The sequence below is a fragment of the Strigops habroptila genome, chromosome W (assembly GCF_004027225.2).
Source record: "Strigops habroptila isolate Jane chromosome W, bStrHab1.2.pri, whole genome shotgun sequence".
Taxonomy (NCBI): domain Eukaryota; kingdom Metazoa; phylum Chordata; class Aves; order Psittaciformes; family Psittacidae; genus Strigops; species Strigops habroptila.
Window position 1 is genome coordinate 26,653,755 of NC_044301.2, and position 19,112 is coordinate 26,672,866.

Genomic DNA, 19,112 nt, shown 5'->3' on the forward strand with positions numbered 1-19,112 from the left:
ATCCAATGAGATTAAGCATGGCATGCCCAGGCATGTTAGGAAAGTACCGAATGAGAGTATAAAAGGGGTTTGATTGTAATAAAGTTTGTCTCAGCATCCTCACCGACCTGAGTCCGTGCCTTTTGATAAGCCACACCCCCACAGTAAAGACCTTCTTCCTTATATCTAACCTGAACTTCCCCTGTTTAAGTTTGAAGCCGTTACCCCTTGTCCTACCACTACAGTCCCTAAGGAAGAGTCCCTCCCCAGCATCCCTATAGACCCCCTTCAGATCCTGGAAGGCTGCTAGGAGGCCTCCACGCAGCCTTCTCTTCTCCAGGCTGAACAGCCCCAACTTTCTCAGCCTGTCTTCATACGGGAGGTGCTGCAGCCCCCTTATCATCCTCGTGGCCCTCCTCTGGACTTGCTCCAACAGCTCCATGTCCTTTTTATGTTGGGGACACCAGAACTGTACACAATACTCCAAATGAGTTCTCACGAGAGCAGAGTAGAGGGGCAGGATCACCTCCTTTGACCTGCTGGTTACGCTTCTTTTGATGCAGCCCAGGATACGGTTGGCTTTCTGGGCTCCAAGCGCACATTGAAGCCAGCTCATGTTAAGCTTCTCATCAACCAACACCCCCAAGTCCTTCTCCTCAGGGCTGCTCTAAATCTCTTCTCCACCCAACCTGTAGCTGTGCCTGGGATTGCCCCAACCCAGATGCAGGACCTTGCACTTAGCTTGGTTGAACTTCATGAGGTTGGCATTGGCCCACCTCACAAGCATGTCAAGGTCCCTCTGTTAGCCGAGAGAAGAACACATAACCACTCTAAGGAGGTTATATGTGGTGCTTTATTTCGAGGCCCCGGGAACCAGGGGTATGCACCCAAATCTGGTTCCAAGATCATCACAACGCGCTCGCAATTTATCCTATTGAGATTTCACAATCTAATGTATATTCAACAGGTTACAACATCTTCTCATGCATATGTATTTACAAATTGCTTCATCTCCTGATTACATCATCAGTCGTTTCTGTGCTTGCGCAGCCCCCTTCTGGTGGTTGTCAGGATGAAGTAAGTAGTCTTCCTCAGATGAAGTAAGACGTCTTCCTCGCTGTGTCCTTTTCACCTTTTAGAGTCCTGGACAAGTCCCAATGATTGTGCTTATGCCAATATTCTTCTATCTCTCCTTGACTGGTTCTGGTATGCAACTTCATTTCTTATCTTAATTAAAAGTTCTACTTGAATAATCTTCAGGGTACTGTTTCTACCAAACCATCACCTTATAAGGATATCGTTTGAATAGTCTCATACATCTATGTCCACATCCTAGTTACCAGACTTCTCTGACTTAGTAACAAACTTAACAAAACACAAATCAACCAAATCAACAAGTCTAAATACTCTCTATATATATATATAGATTGAAACCTGATTAAACTTCTGTTAATCGAACGTTATGATTTCTAACACCTCTGGATGGCATCCCTTCCCTCCAGCATATCAACCAAACCACACAGCTTGGTGTCATCTCAAGCTTGCTGATGGCACGCTCAATCCCACTGTCCATGTCGCCGACAAAGATGTTGAACAAGACAGGTCCCAACACCGATCCCTGAGGGACACCACTCGTTACTGGTCTCCAACTGGACACTGAGCCATTGACCACAACTCTCTGCGTGTGGCCATCCAGCCAATTCTTTATCCACCAAGTAGTCCATCCATCAAATCAATGTCTTTCCAGTTTAGAGACAAGGATGTCATGTGGGACAGTGTCAAACGCTTTGCACAAGTCCAGTTAGATGACGTCAACTGCTTTGCCCCTATCCATCAGTTCTGTAGCCCCATCATAGAACGCCACCAAATTGGTCAGGCAGGATTTCCCCTTAGTGAAGCCATGTTGGCTGTCACCAACCACCTCGTTATTTTTCATGTGCCTTTGCATGCTTTCCAGGAGAATCTGCTCTAAGATTTTGCCAGGCACAGAGGTGAGACTGACTGGTCTGTAGTTGGGTATGCAGCAAGCTCACTGCCATGAACTTCAAGAGAGCAGACTTTGGCCTCTTCAGGAACCTGCTTAGTAAGGTTCCATGGGATATAGTCCTAGAGGGCAGGGGGGCTCAAAACTGCTGGTTGATATTCAAGGATCACCTGCTACAAGCTCAGGAGTGTTGCGTCCCGACTAGAAGGAAGTGCGGCAGGAGGGCCAGGAGACCTCCATGGATGGATAAGGAGCTGCCGAGGAAACTTAGAGTGAAAAAAGAAGCTTACAAAAGGTGGAAGTGAGGACAGGAGGCCTGGGAAGAATACAGGGATATCGTCTGGGAAGCTAGGGACCAGGTTAGGAAAGCTAAGGCCCAGTTAGAATTAAATCTGGCAAGGGATGTGAAAGATAACAGGAAAGGCTTCTATAGGTACGTAGCAAATAGAAGACAGACCAGTGTCCTGTCTCTGCTTCCTCCCGGCTTCCCCTCCTCCCTGGCAGAGCATGAGACTGAAAAGTCCTTGATTGGAGTAAGCATTACTTAGCAACTAGAATAGCGGTGTGTTATCAGCATTGTTCTCAGACTAAAGTCAAAAACACAGCACTGCACCAGCTACTAGGAAGGAGAAAAATGACTGTTACAGCTGAACCCAGGACATTTTCTTTCTGCATTTCCCTCCATTGTGGGTCCCCCAGCTCCTGTGCACACCAGCATCAATCCCATGACTCGAGACCCAGCTTCCCCATGGCCCAGCCTGGCACTTGCCATCCCCTCCCAACACTTCCAAATCCCATGGTGAAGGAGCCATAGGGAAGGCTATCCAGCAGCCAGGACCTTCCAGCCCAGCTTTGCACTGGGTCCCCCATCAAACGTCACCCACTGCCCACAGAAAGGGATGCTGGTTAGAAAAGATGCTCCAACATGCAGCAGCATCTCCTGCCCAGCCAGGTTTCTCCAAGGTTCTTGAAAAGGGGGGTTATATTACCCTTTTTCCAGTCATCGGGAACTTCACCTGACTGCCATGATTTTTCAGATATGATGGACAGTGGCTTAGCAACTTCATTCACCAGCTCCTTCAGGACCCGGGGATGGATTTCATCAGGTCCCATGGACTTGTGAACATTCGAGTTCCTAAGATGATCTCGAACCTGATCCTCTCCTACAGTGGGCCTAATGTCTTCATTCTCCCAGTCCCCTGCATCTGTCTTCCAAGACTTGAGCAGGGCACTTGCCGGTGAAGACTGAGGCAAAGAAGTCATTGAGAACCTCAGCCTTCTCCAAATCCAGGGTAGCCAGCTCTCCTCCTTCCTTCTGGAGAAGGCCTGCATTATCCCTAGTCTGTCGTTTGTTAGAAACATACCTATAGAAGCCTTTCCTGTTGTCTTTGACATCCCTGGCCAGACTCCATTCTATCTGGGTGTTAGCTTTTCTGACCTGGTCCCTAGCTACCCAGACGATATCCCTGTATTCTTCCCAGGCCGCCTGTCCTCACTTCCACCTTCTCTAAGCTTCTTTTTTCCCCTCTAAGTTTTCTCAGCAGTTCCTTATCCATCCATGGAGGCCTCCTGGCCTTCTTGCCCCATTTCCTTCTTGTTGGGATACAACACTCCTGAGCTTGTAGCAGGTGATCCTTGAATATCAACCAACAGTCTTGAGCCCCTCTGCCCTCTAGGGGTTTATCCCATGGAACCTTACTGAGCAGGTTCCTGAAGAGGCCAAAATCTGCTCTCTTGAAGTCCATGGCAGAGAGCTTGCTGCATGCCTTTCTCACTGTCCTGAGGATCTCGAACTCTACCATCTCATGATTGCTGCCTTGAAGCATCACATTCCCTACCAGCCCCTCCCTGTTGGTGAGCGTGAGGTCAAGCATGGCACCTCTCCTTGTCAGCTCCTTTATTACTTGCAAGAGGAAGTTGTCTTCCACACAATCAAGGAACCTCCTGGATTGCTTGTGCCAGGCCATACCATCCCTCCAACAGATATCAGGATGGTTGAAGTCCCCCATGAGGACAAGGGCCTGCGAGTGTGAGGCTGCTCCTATCTGTCTGTAGAGAGCTTCATCCACACAGTTCTCCTGATCAGGTGGCCTGTAGCAGACCCCCACAGTAATGTCCCACAATGCAGTTTTCCCTTTGACCCTGACCCACAAGCTCTCTGTTGGCTCATCACCCGTCCCCAGGCAGAGTTCCATACGCTCCAGCCTATCATTGACATAAATAGCTACACACCCTCCCCATCTGCCCAGCCTGTCTTTCTTAAAGAGCTTATAACATTCCATTCCAACGCTCCAGCCATAGGAGCCATCCCACTGTGTTTCTGTGATTGCAATGATATCATATCCCCATAGACATGTACACATTTCTAATTCCTCTTGCTTGTTCCCCATACTACAGGTGTTTGTATAGAGGCATCTGAGCTGAGCTCGGAATAAAGCTGACTCAGTGGCTGGAACGGCTGAAGTAGCTTTGCATCACTCTGAGAATTCATTACAGGTGCTGGCATCTGACTAGGAGTGTTGGGATGGATTGGTGCCCACCTCCCCCAACAGATCTAGTTTAAAGCTGCCTTGACCAGCCTGGCAAGTTTCCTACCAATGCAGCTCTTCCCCTTCTTTGTCAGACTGGCCCCATCAGCATCCAGTAGACCCAGCTTCCCAAAGGGGGAAGCAAAGGGACCAAAACGCAGGCACTGTGTTTACAACCCAAACACATGACAGGAACAGAACACATCACACTCCAGAAATTTCCAAACAGTTTACAACACTGACCAAGATTTTATTTGTGTGGGGTTTTTTATTAACAATAAAACCAAAACAGCAGTGCTCTGAGCAAAACCAAAGATCTCCAAAAATCTAATAGCATTCCAAGGTAAGGCTTCCCAAAGAGTTTTATTGAAATAAATTAGTCACCTAAACACCGATGCAACTCCTTGCATTAAATTCAACTGCAAATGTCCTAAAAATCCAACAGTAAAAATAGCTAACAACACTTCTAGATAATACTGGGCTCCTTCTAAAGGATGGTGATACCACAAGTCACTCTTCAGAAACTGAAAACTCAGCTGTGCAAAGCTAGCGTCAGCAGTTCCATGTGGATCGCGGGGCACAGTCCTTAAGGACAACCAGAGGTTGGCAGTTCAGCTGCAGCCAGCCCCAGTCCCTCCAGTCCTGAATAAACTCACCGAGTCGTGGGGTTAAAACTGAAATAAAAAGCAAGATACCAGACCTGTCTCCAGACAGGCCCATCTGTGTGGCTCTGGAGTGCAGAGCAGGCAGGTTGTTCTATTATACCCCCTTGGTGGATGGTAACACTGAACCGCAAGGGCTGTAACATCACCTCATACCCTCTCTTCTTCACTCCCCTCAGTGTCTCGGTTGCTTTGGCCATGGGCAAAGGAGAACGGCTCAGCCCTGGGCAGTGACAGCACCAGACGCTGCTGGTGGGAAAGAGCCTGGCAACACTCAACAATTTAATGCTGGTGAATCGCTGCTCTGCTGCACAACTCATGAATCCATGTTTTCCTATGTTCTGTAGCTAGACAACATCCACCCGGTCTAAGAACTGACTTTCCAGCAACGCTACCTTCAAACTGGACTACCTAACACCCCTCATGGACTGCAGAGTGGGTGCCTGCTTACCTAACACAGGGTTTGCTCCAGGTTTCTAAAGCTTTCTTCCCTCTTGGAGTAACTCTCCCTTATCTCAACCTGTGCCTGCAGCTGCTAATTCAGAACACTCTTTCCCCAGCCTCTGCTGTGCAACCAGCATAATGCCTCGTGCCAGCTGTAGAAATCCCACCCATGGTTTAGAAACTGCCTTTTGTTCATGGAGGGGATTAATGTCACATATCAGACCACATGCTTTACACAGCAGAGAGGCAGCTCAGCCGGCTGAACTCTGAAGAGACTGTCCTGCTGGTACAGAAAGCGCAGGGAGGTTGGGAGGTGTGTTTAATTCTTTATTCAACATTGCTGACAAGGCAGAGGGAGGAGGGTGACAGTGCTATGAGTTGTGCTGCATCTGAAGCCTCCGCTCGGCAGCGGCAGCCAGTGTCCTGCGGCGCAGGGTGACGGCGTTGGCTGAAGCTCCCTGGGGAAGAGGACAGGGCTTTCCTGTGGTCAGCTCCTCCTCCAAGGTCTTGTTGAAATAACGCCTGCAAGAGGAGAAAGATGGATGAGCAGAGCCCACCTCTGGCTCTGAACAATACTTCGCTGGTACATCCACCAAGGGAGTGTTGCAAAGCATGCTGAAAGCAGGAAAATACCTGGATAAAAGTGCACACACACTTATGTACCCCAAAAAAAAAAAAAAAAAAAAATCCTGTATAACCTATGGTAGACTTTGCAGAGTTGGCAGAAGCTTTTAGTTTTTGTGCAAGATTCTCGTGCCTGTGGAAAGGAGCCAGTTCTAAAGGTCAGGGCAGTGGGCTGCATCCAAAGGAGCGTGGCCAGCAGGTCAAGGGAGGTAATCCTGCCCTTCTGCTCTGGTGAGACCCTACTCAGAGTACTATGTCCAGCTCTGGAGTCCTCAGTACAGGAAAGACATGTACCTGTTGGAGAGGGTCCAGAGAAGAGCCACAAAAATTATCAGAGGGATGGAGCACCTCTCCTATGAGGAAAGGCTGAGAGAGTTGGGGTTGTTCAGCCTGGAGAAGACTCTGGGGAGACCTTATTGAGACCTTTTAGTTCTTAAAAGGGGCCTGTAAGAAAGATGGGGAGAGACATTTTAGCAGGGCCTGTTACGACAGGACGAGGGGGGATGGTTTCAAACTAAAAGAGATTCAGGCTGGACGTGACGAAGAAATTTTTTACAATGAGGGTGGTAAAACACTGGCCCAGGCTGCCCAGAGAGGTGGTGGATGCACCATCCCTGGAGACATTCAAGGCCAGGCTGGATGTGGTTCTGGGCAGCCTGATCTAGTTGAAGATGTCCCTACTCATTGCAGGGGGTTGGACTAGATGACCTTTGAAGGTTTCTTCCAACCCAAACTATTCTATGATTCTACCACAAGTCACTCCCTGATGACGATGAGTAAGCCTTTGACAGAAGGGGCACTAGGACTGCAATGTGTAAGGTAAGGCAAAAATACAAGGAAGCAGCTGCCAGAGTTACCATCCCAAGGAATTATTACACTTGGTGACATAACACAGCAGTTCACAGTTCCACAGCTCTTCAGTGCAGGAAGGGAACCAGTAAACCAGGAAATCAAAACCACTTTACCTCCCTAAATGACATTTTTCAAAGATCAAGGAAAACTTATTCTAAGAGCAAGCCTATTTACAGACAAACTGTAAAAGGTGTCATACCCCCAGTTTATCTGTAGGCATTTCAGCGTGGAAAAAAACCAACAAGCAGAGGTAGCCTGCTAACACAAAGGACACATCATGTAGTTTTTGTAGCCCCTTTCAGGAGTCTCCCTGCAATGCAAAGGAAGGGACAACACTGATTACAAATGCTAAGTTTTCTCTACATGACTGAAGTGCTTTTCCTACTCTTTTTAATCAGCAACTGGATGCTAGTAAAGTTCACCAACATGAATGGAACACATGTAAAGAAAGTTTCGTTCTACCTATAACACCTATTAGTAGTTGGGCTAAAAGAAACTGTTCAGGTTGGTCAGTCTCACTTCAGCAGTGTTGACTTGCTGGTCATGAGCTCCTCTGGTGTGCTTTAGGAAGTAGCCACTCTCAGCTGCTTTGTGCTTAAGATACTTGCTCTATATTTGGAAAGTGGTGCCTGACAGTCATTTCAGCTGGAACAGCACAGGCAGCAAGGGCTGACACCTATGCCAGGAGACAAGCTAAAGATTACTAGAGGACACAGCACAAGTAATTCATTCTCTCTTACTACAGACTCAGACTAAAGCCCATCCAAGCTGGAGAAATCATCCTCTGATTTGAAAGAGCTTTCGATCAGCCACTAAGGAAGCTGTGTACATGTTGGGACACGACACTGCTTCAGAGTTGGGTTTATCAGCAATGGTCATCTTAAACAGCACCCTGAGCCTGCTGTAGCAGATATATTCACTCCTCTTACTACTTTCTGCATCAACCCAGGCTCTCAGTGGTCATAATCCATTTGAACCCCATTCTGGGGGGCTATAACTGAGTAGCCAGGCTGGAGTTTTAGGAAGGAACATACTTTCGAGCTTGCTGCAACAAGTCCTCCTTCCGCTGAACCAGCATACGCTGCCTTTCATTGGCTGACTTTGAGAAGCGACTTCCTCTGGCCTCAAAATCTTCTGCTTCACTAGACTCTGCTTCCATTTCACTGAATTCCACCATTTCTTCCAGTCTGGAGTTGAGTTCCAGTGGCACTCTCTCAGTCTAAGAGAAAAGGAAAAAAAGTCTTGGCAAAATTTGCTAACAGGGCTTCTTTGCATTAAATCAACGAGCTACACAGAACTGTCATTTTCTGAGGCACTAGAAAGAACTAGACTCTCACCTTCTGTACCCAATTCCCTTGGGCTTCTTTGAAAACCCCAGCCAAAATACAGAACAAAGCTATTTCAAAATATGTTCAAAGAGCCTGCATTCTATAATGCTGTATCTTTTATGCCATGTTTGAAAGTAATCTCAAAGACAAACATTAATTACTCATAATTAATGCTCTCTGAAAATGGGGCATTTAAAATAGGTTCTGCAGCTGACTTGAGGAGCAATGCAATAGTAAAGAGTTGAAAAGGCGGAAATCCATATACTAAGGGAAGAATAACAAATGTATTTGCAAAGAGGATGTGTGCTTGAGAAGGGAATTTATGAGGCTTTGGTTCACCAAGTTCTGCAGCACCCAACTTATCAGGTATTCGGACTGCTGGAGCAAGGCTGGCCACTGTCCCAGGCATGGTGTCAATACAAGGAGCTGGCAGACCTGCACACAGCAGCACCTCTTCACCCCTGACAGCTGACCAATGTGAAAACTGAGCTGCTGAATGATGACACTGGTGAACTAGCAGAGGTGAAACAGCATATCCTGATCACATCCTGTCATACACAATCAGATCAACTCTGCAGTGGAACAGTAAGATGTTACTAAGCGTGGTATTGAGCAATTGTATTGTGCGTCACTTTTGTTTATTGTTTTCTTTTCCTTTTTCCCTTTTAGCTTCATATTCTCTCCCCCTGTTATTTCCCTTATCATTATTATTATTAGCAGTAGTAGTAGTAGTTTTGTATGGTACCTTAGTTATTGGACTGTTCTTATCTCAACCCTTAGGATTTACATTCTTTCAATTCTTCTCCCCATCCCTCCAGGAGCAGGGCGGAGGGAAGAAGGGGGGGAGTGAGCAAGCAGCTGCATGGTTCTGAGTTACCAGCTGGGCCTAAACCACAACACCTTTCCTGCCTGCATTTCAAAAAACTTCTTAAAAATCAAGGTCAACCTGCTGAAGTAGTTTGCTACTAGAGCTTTCCACACAGACAAGAGTTTGACTGATTACACCAACATATTCTTCTGGCAAGAAGAAAGAGAACATCTACAACATGCCAGGCAATCAGTTAAAAATGGAAATCAGAATCAGAGACACAAAAGTGACAGAAGTTTCCTAGAGGAAAGATGCCCCTGGGTTCCCAAGTTGTCTCTCCACAACAGAAATACCAGCCATAGCAAGGAGGTAAGCAAGCTTGACTCCTAGGTAGATCTCTGTGGCTATCCATAAAGCATTTATGAGGCACAAAGCATTTATGAGGACAACAGCAACTGGAGCTTCCATGACTCTACCCAGCAGCAAGTTTCTCTCAGTGCATGCAGTCTCAGTTTCTCACTTCAGTCTTTGCCTATGAATCCTATTTAGCACAGTAAATATCCACCTAGGAGAAGCTGTGTGGAGGCCACCAGTTCATCCCCTCCCCAGCCACCAGCAGCCTCACTCAGCTGCAGGTAAGTCACAACTGTTCATGGATCTCCAGGCTATCACTCTGCTGTTCTACAAAACGAAAATACAATCTCCATCCAAACTGCCATTCACTCCAACCAGAACACATCGTTTGAGTGAAGTGCTTAGCTGTGATTCAAAGCAAGAATATGTCACTTGAACACATGCTCAACGAGACGTATGAACACCACTCGGGTTTTTCAAGTTCTGTAGAAGGAAGGACAGAGACACAAGTAGTGCCAGGTAGGCAGGAAGAAAGGTGAGCAGCAACACAATCATTCAAAGCAGGATTTGAAGCCAGTACCAAGTTAAGGGAAACTAGTTATATACCATTTGTAAAGAGAGGTTTTACTCTTTACTAAAGAACAGGGGAAATGCCACCAAGATCTTCAAGTTAACCCCAAAAGTTACTAAGAAGTTGCTAGATCCAGCTCAAGATTTTCATTCCTGCAGTTCTGAGACTCCTACTCCAGGCTCTTATCAAACAGCTGTACCAAACCCCACCACCTCTTCTTCAGCCTCAACTGCAGTAGCAAACCAAATGGAAGTTTCTTCTGTTTTGCAACCTGCTAACGAGGGAATTGCCACCATTCTATTTCAGGTGAGTGACAGGTTGGCTATTAGAGTTATTAAAGACCAAAGAGGCAGAAAGTCACCCATCTCACATATTCACTCTCTAAGCCAGTAGAGAGGTTTATAAAACAGAAACCCTCACGATTTTGCTACTACAGTCAGGGAAAACATAAGTAGACTGAGACCTTATTCTACCCATGGGCTAATTTTTTTCTCCCTGCCACATTTTAGCTAGCACATGCTGCTTAATAAAGCCCTTGGTGAAGAACAGCAAAACCCATGATTGTGCTTTATGTGTAAAAAGGCTGTTATCTCTTTGTCCTGTTTGTATCCCACTCCATTCACAACAAAGTTCCTCATGTCTCCAAGTGCATCCTCCTAAATGCAAAAGAATTCTTATACCCAGAAGAGACATTTTACTCATTTTAAGGGAAGCATCTGGAGACATACAAAATGGGAATGGGAAGAGGAAGGGGAAGAGCAAAGCATCCTGCTCTTCATATTCACAGATGGACATGGGGCTGACAAGATGTGAACAGAGACATGATCTTCTTCTGTTCTTTCTTTCTATGCCTTGAGAGCACTTCTTCCAAGGAGGAAAAAGAAAAGCCCACAGATAATTCTTTACAGAAGCTACATGCTGAAGTCTTACTTCAGTTGCCTGACAGTGTTAATTCTGGTGTGAAATGCACAGAAGGGTTGCCACCAACCTGACCTGGTACAGAACCAAATGCACTTACCTGTCCATGCAGCATCTAATTGTGCTTTTTGCTCATTTTTATGCCAAATTACCTGGGTGACAGTTTCAGTATCCTCCTGATCAGTAATGTGCTGTTCCAGAGAACTGTTCAATGCAAGTCTAATGCTATCTGCACTCTGAAATGCAAACATCATGGGTTTAATATACTGCATGAAATGGCAAAACAAAAACATGTTCTTTGAACACATTCAAACTCTGCCCTCTGCAACATCATATGTTATGTTCAATTTAGAAACAGATAAGTTAGCAATAAACAGAATGCACTGTATTGAAAGAGAATTCTCTCTGCTTCCCCACACACAGGCTCCAGATAACAGTACTATCTGATGTGCACAGAACCAGAATTCAATATTGTTAACAGAAATATTGTCCCCAGACTGCTTTACTGAAATCTGTTGTCACTAATTAAGAACAAGGCATCATTTTGCCAACTACTTTCTTTGCAGAAAACTCTCCTAAGTGGTACAATTCAATTATCTGTCAGCAGAGAAATCGACTAGAAATGTTCTAAAGGCTCTGCATAAAAAGCCACCAAGAGCTAGTTTAACTGATCAAATATTTGTGTCTAGTCTGGCAAGAACATTTTCAATATTTCTGGTACATGATAATATACTGCATCTGCAGAGATTTAAACAAAATAAAAACAAATCCTGAGGGTTTTTTTACTAGAATTGGGCACTATATAATGTGTTCGAGACTGTATAGAGAAGCACTTGATGAATCCTACAATCCAATCACATCAATCGGGGGCAAGCTAAAGGGCATGGGTAACAGACTCCAACTTTCTTTCATAAAGAAATACCCTGTTGTTGCGGTTTAACGCCAACCAGCGACTAAACCCCACACAGCCCCTCGCTCAGTCCCCCCAGTGGGATAGGGGAGAGAATCGGAAGGATAAAAGTAAGAAAACTCATGGGTTGAGAGAAGAACAGTTTAATAACTGAAAGAGAATATACCACCAACAATAATAATGAATTGCAACAAAAAGGAAAACAACAGAAAGAGAGAAATAACACCCAAGATAACCAAGCAATGCAAATGAAAAACAACTACTCCCTACCCACTGACCCATGCCCAGCCAGTTCCCAAGCAGCAGCCCCCAGCCAGCTTTTCCCTAGTTTATACGCTGAGCATGACATCATATGGTATGGAATATCCATTGGGTCAGCTGGGATCAGTTATCCTGGCTGTGTCCCCTCCCAGCTTCTTGTGCCCCCCCTGCCTCTTCGCTGGTGGGGCACCATGAGAAGTTGAACAGTCCTTGACTGAGTGTAAGCACTAAGCAATAACTAAAACATCTGTGTGCTACCAACATTATTCTCATCCTAAATCCAAAACACAGCACTCTACCAGCTACTAGGAAGAAAATTAACTCTGCCCCAGCTGAAACCAGGACACCTGTAGTACAGATAGATAATGCTAAAGTACACCCAAGACCCATTCTAATACATTGAAAGGCCTTCTTCTAATGGCCACAGCATGGAACAGATGTATATACCTCAATCACGCACCACTTTGAGATTCCAACTGAGTCAGATGCTGCAAACATAGAGATAGAACATACACTAGACTACCAAAACTGATTTAGGGCTTCCAACTGCAACATGTTATCTCTTCCTAGAGGTAAAATCTAAGAGTAGCACTGCATTAAGCTAAGCTGCATTCACCAATGCTTCAATTTAACTTCATTCCCCTCGATCATTATTAATTCTGTCATAAGAAAGTCAGTTATTTTAGGTGCGTGGTCTTACAACTTACCTGTGTGGGGAAAGGTACCTGGATGCGCCCTTCTAGGATGTTGTCAGTGGTGATCTCTACTGAACGAGTTAGCTGCAGATCCTGTAGAACTACATGATAAGGAACCTGAGGGAACATCTCCTGAATCTGATGAGCCTAGAGAAAGCAAGGTTTATACAGTCAGGATCAGCAGTAAATAAAAACTAGCTGGTAAACATAGAATCATAGAATAGTTAGGGTTGGAAAGGACCTTAAGATCATCTAGTTCCAACCCCCCTGCCATGGGCAGGGAACCACACACTAAACCATGTCACCCAAGACTCCATCCAAACTGGCCTTGAACACTGCCAGGGATGGAGCATCCACAACTTCCTTGGGCAACACATGCGAGTCCCTCAACACCCTCACAGTAAAGAACTTCTTCCTTATATCAAACCTAAATTTCCCCTGTTTAAGTTTGAACCCATTACCCCTTGTCCTACCACTACAGTCCCTAAGGAAGAGTCCCTCCCCAGCATCCTTATAGGCCCCCTTCAGATCCTGGAAGGCTGCTAGGAGGTCTCCATGCAGCCTTCTCTTCTCCAGGCTGAACAGCCCCAACTCTCTCAACCTGTCTACATACGGGAGGTGCTCCAGCCCTCTTATCATCCTCGTGGCCCTCCTCTGGACTCGCTCCAACAGTTCTGTGTCCTTTTTATGTTGAGGACACCAGAACTGTATGCAGTACTCCAAGTGAGGTCTCACGAGAGCAGAGTAGAGGGGCAGGATCACCTCCCTTGACCTGCTGGTCACACTTCTTTTGATGCAGCCCAGGATACGGTTGGCTTTCTGGGCTGTGAGCGCACACTGAAGCTGGCTCATGTTCAGTTTCTCATCAACCAACACCCCCAAGTCCTCCACAGGGCTGCTCTGAATCACTTCCCTGACCAACCTGTAGCTGTGCCTGGGATTGCCCCAACCCAGGTGTAGGACCTTGCACTTAGCTTGGTTGAACTTTATATGGTTGGCATTGGCCCACCTCACAAGCATGTCAAGGTCTCTCTGGATGGAATCCCTTCCCTCCAGCATATCAACCAAACCACCTCAACAGAAAGCCAAAAAATGAACAGCTCAAAGATGCTGTTTATGATATGATAATCCACACAAGAGAAAGAAAACCCATGCGAGCACTGACTTACAGGGCAATATTTTGACTCCATCGTAGCCAACAGCAAAACTGCAAATCCTATAGAGACACCACATGATCCTGAAAATTTAGATTCCTGAACTATGTCTGTAGATGCACAAAGGCTTCAAAAGCTTCCCAACCCTCTATTTATGACAACCTTTATTATAAAGATGTATACAAAATTCACGACTGACTGAAAGTTAGATCGACACTGAAAAAAAAAATAAAAATAGTATCTTTCTTTGTCCCAAATGGGCTCCAAATGGGTAATGGTAAGGAAAAGTGGAATGTGTTTTAAAAACCTATTCTGTCTGTCTGCAAGCCAGTTTAACAGGGTCTGGAAGCTCAAATAAATTCAACTCAGGGAACTGTTATTATTGAATTTCAATTAATTAAAAAAAACCCAAATTAAATAGATAAAAGAGGACAGACAAATAATATACCTTTAGAGTCCAACAGCTTTTAAATATTAAAATCCATATTTAACTAATGCTGAAAGATGGGGGTGATATATGTAAAGAATAAGAAGTATGGAAGGAGTTTTGAGAGCAAAGCAAGAACTATGCATCAGCTGACAGTGAGTTAAAACACAAGCAACCACAGCAAACCTAACTCTACATTGTACCAACTTCTGACCAAAACAAATGATTTAGCATTTCAGCCTGTCGTGGTTTGAGCCCAGCCGGTAACTCAGAACCACACAGCCGCTCGCTCACTCCCCCCCTTCTTCCTCCCCCAGCTCCCGGAGGGATGGGGAGGAGAATCGGAAGAATGTAACTCCCACGGGCCGAGATAAGAACAGTCCAGTAACTAAGGTATAATACAAAACCACTACTGCTACCACCAATGATAATAATGATAAGGGAAATAACAAGGGGAGAGGATACAATTGCTCACCACCTGCCAATTGATACCCAGCCCGACCTGAGCAGCAATCCGGGCCTTCCGGGTAACTCCCCCTGGTTTATATACTGGGCATGACATGCTGTGGTATGGAATATCCCTTTGGCTAGTTTGGGTCAGGTGTCCTGTCTCTGCTTCCTCCTGGCTTCTTGTGCCCCTCCTCCCTGGCAGAGCATGAGACTGAAAAGTCCTTGATCAGGGTAAGCATTACTTAGCAACAACTAAAAATCGGTGTGTTATCAGAGTTGCTTTTAGGCTAAAGTCAAAAACATAGCACTGCACCACCTATTAAGAAGGAGAAAAATGACTGCTACAGCTAAACCCAGGACAATGAGTAATGTTTTATTAGCATTGTTGTATTATTAAAAGTACAGCGGCAACTTATATTAAAATGCCCTCTTTAATGGAAAGGCCCAGGTTAGCAAATGTTACACATTTTTAATAAAAAATAAGTGTTTGCCTTTGTGTTACTGAATAAAAATCTCAGGCAGTATTTGGAGGGAAAAGCCAGAGGCTGTGTCTTGGGTTCAGCTACAGCAGTCATTTTTCTCCTCCTTAGTAGCTGGTGCAGTGCTGTGTTTTTTAACTTTCAGCCTGGGAACAACGCTGATAACACCGATGTTTTTAGTTGTTGCTAAGTAATGTTTACTCTGACCAAGGACTTTCTCAGTCTCATGCTTTGCCAGGGAGGAGGGGAAGCCGGGAGGAAGCAGAGACAGGACACCTGACCCAAACTAGCCAAAGGGGTATTCCATACCGCAGCATGTCATGCCCAGTATAGAAACTGGCGGGAGTTACCTGGAAGGCCAGATCGCTGCTCGGGTTGGGCTAGGTATCGGTCAGTGGGTGGTGAGCAATTGCCTTGTGCATCGCTTGTGTTTATTGTTTTCCTTTTTCCCTTTTAGTTTTATATTCTCTCCCCTTGTTATTTCCCTTACCATTATTGCTGGTAGTAGTAGTTTTGTATGGTACCTTAGTTACTGGACTGTTCTTATCTCAACCCGTGGGATTTACATTCTTTCGATTCTCCTCCCCATCCCTCCAGGAGCAGGGGGAGGGAAGAAGAGGGGAAGTGAGCAAGCAGCTGCGTGCTTCTGAGTTACCAGCTGGGCTTAAACCACAAGAGTCCTTGGTCCTCCAGTCATTTTGATGGGTTATTATGTATCAACCCCTTATTCCATAGCATTCACGTCATGCTCAGATCCCACATTTTTCAATATACCATCGCTTTTTGTCTCGTGTATATACATATATACACATACACAGAGACAGATATCATTCCTTAATCCATGGACCATCCCTATAAAGTTTGCTGAGTTCATTCAGTCTATGATGTCAGGTTCCATCTATTGTAACAGTCTTTGAGGGCAGGAGAGGCAAAGCGTAGAGTTGGACTGTTGCCTGCTGATGACACCGCTGAACTGGTCTGGTCACTGCTGAGTTCATCTGGTTTCAAAGTTTATTCTTTGTTGGGGTGATGATCGGAGCAAAGTCAGGTTCGGTCCATGGTCACCTGAGGACAGTTCTGGGAGACTTGCGCTGCTGCTGCCAGCTTCTCCCATGATTTTATTCTCTACTGATGATCACGACAGCACATATTTTCTTTTCAAAGACCAGAGTGGTGGAGATGGGCATCTAGGTGATGGCCTATAGGGGCATCTAGGTGACGGGCTATCTAAGTGTTACATAGCAGGCAACAGCATATAATTGAGTTAATTGGCTGCTTTCCCCCAAAATTAAATCCCCTTGAGGTACACACCAGACTTGTCAATCTTCCCGCATTACCCACCAAATAAATCCAGGTCCCTAAGCAAAAGCAATCCCACAAGTGGGTTTGCCTTTACCTGAAAGCAGGAATAACCGAGACTGCCTTCCCCAACAAATTCTTTATATGCACCACAGGAACTTTTTCCCCCTCTACAGTACGTAAAAGTTCTGATTGGGCTGGGCCAGCCCTGTTGGCAGAACCCCTTGTGCTGACCAACCAGGTGGCTTTTGGTAAATGTGTATCCCAGTGTTTGAAAGTCCCGTCACCCATTGCTCTCAGCTTAGTTTTTAACAGCCCATTGTACCATTCGATTTTCCCAGAGGCTGGTGCATGAGAGGGGATGTGATACGGTCAATCTGTCAGGCCTCGCCATACTTGTACTTCAGCCATGGTCCTCCATACCAGAGAGGCTTTAACTGCTTGGCTTGCTTAATTGCAGCAAGTTTCACATTCATGAATAAGCTGGGGAATAGTGTCCATTGTTAAGTCCACCCTTCAATCAAGAGCCCATCTATATGTTGCATCTCTGCCTTGATGGCCTGAGATGTCATGGCCCACAGGGCTAAAAATAATTCACCCTTATGTTGCCAATATAAATCCATCTGAGTCACTTCAATCTTAGCAGCTTGATCCACCTGTTGGTTGTTCTGGTGTTCCTCAGTGGCCTGACTCTTGGGTGCATGAGCATCTACGTGGCGTACCTTCACCACCAGGTTCTGCACCCGAGCAGCGATATCTTGCCACAATGCAGCAGCCCAGATGGGTTTACTTCTGCGTTGCCAGTTGCTCTGCTTCCATTGCTGCAACCACCCCCACAGGGCATTTGCCACCATCCATGAGTCAGTATAAAGTACTGGCCACTTTTCTTGTTCAGCAATGTCCAAGGCCAGCTGGATGGTTTTCACCTCTGCAAACTGACTCGATTCACCCTCTCCTTCAGCAGTTTCTGCAACATGTCACAGGGGACTCCACACAGCTGCCTTCCATCTCCAATGCTTTCCCACAATAGGGCAGGACCCATCAGTAAACAAGGTATATTGCTTTTCACTCTCTAACAGTTCATTATATGGTGGGGCCTCTTCAGCACGCATCACTTCCTCCTCTGGTGACATTCCAAAATCTTTGCCCTCTGACCATTCCATGATGACTTCTAGAATTCCTGGATGACTGGGATTTCCTATTCAAGCTCCATGTAGCTTCGGTTGCATCATGTGTAGAGGAGACCCTGCCTTTGAACATCCAGCCTGGCACAGGCAACCAGAGTGCCAGGAGTAGGTGTTCTTCCGTGCCTGCCAATTCCAAAGCAGCTCGAAGGCCTTCACAGGCTGCCAGTATCTCTTTTTCGGTGGGAGTATAGCCAGCCCCGTATCCTCTGTATCCGCGACTCCAAAAGCTGAGGGGTCAACTTCGAGTTTGCCCTGGAGCTTTCTGCCAGAGGCTCCAGGTAGGACCATTCTCTCTGGCTGCGGTGTAAAGCACATTTTTCACATCTGGCTGGGCCTGGACTAGTCCAAGTTTTACTGCATGAACCATTTCTCGTTTAATTTGTTCAAAGGCTTGTTGTTGCTCAGGGCCCCACTTGAAATCACTCTTCTTCCGGGTCACGTGATAGAGAGGGCTTAATGTAATTTGGGATGTGCATTCTCCAGAACCCGACAACACCTAAGAAAGCTTGTGTTTCTTGCTTATTATTTGGTGGAGACATTGCTGTTATCTTATTGATCACGTCTGTGGGGATCTGGCTACGTCCATCTTGCCATTTTATTCCCAAAAATTGAATCTCCTGTGCAGGTCCCTTGACCTTACTCCATTTTATGGCAAGAGCAGCCTTCAGAATGATTTGGATTATTTTCTTCCCTTTCTAAAAAACTACTTCTGCTCTATCTCCCCACATGATGATGTCATCAATGTATTGCAGGTGTTCTGGAGCTTGCCCCTGTTCCAGTGCAGTCTGGATCAATCCATGGCACATGGTAGGGCTGTGTTTCCACCCCTGGGGCAGTCAGTTCCAAGTGTACTGGATGCCTCTCCAAGTGAAAGCAAACTGTGGCCTGCATTCTGCTGCCAAAGGGATTGAGAAAAATGCATTGGCAATATCACTTGTGGCATCCCACTTGGCTGCCTTTGACTCCAGTTCATATTGAAGTTCTAGCATGTCCGGTACGGCAGCACTCAATGGTGGCGTGACTTCAATCAGGCCACGATAGTCTACTGTTAGTCTACTCTCTCCATTAGACTTTGGCACTGGCCATATGGGGCTATTAAAGGGTGAGCGGGTCCTGCTGATCACTCCTTGGCTCTCCAGTCTACGGATCAGCTTATGGATGGGAATCAGGGAGTCTCGGTTGGTGCGATATTGCTGCC

General features: G+C 45.9%; 1 protein-coding gene across 1 annotated transcript in view; it reads right to left on the minus strand.

The window, feature by feature from the left end:
* Positions 1–5,903: 5,903 nt before the first annotated feature.
* The window catches only part of LOC115618943 (E3 ubiquitin-protein ligase AMFR-like), a 68,120-nt gene continuing 54,911 nt past the window's right edge, over positions 5,904–19,112 (minus strand). Inside the window, exons 11-14 of the mRNA XM_030510917.1 lie at positions 12,931–13,065; positions 11,205–11,288; positions 8,108–8,292; positions 5,904–6,119 (exon numbers count right to left, since the gene is read on the minus strand). Coding sequence (XP_030366777.1) covers positions 5,969–6,119; positions 8,108–8,292; positions 11,205–11,288; positions 12,931–13,065 — 555 coding nt within the window. The 3' untranslated portion in view covers positions 5,904–5,968. The remainder of the gene's footprint in view (positions 6,120–8,107; positions 8,293–11,204; positions 11,289–12,930; positions 13,066–19,112) is intronic.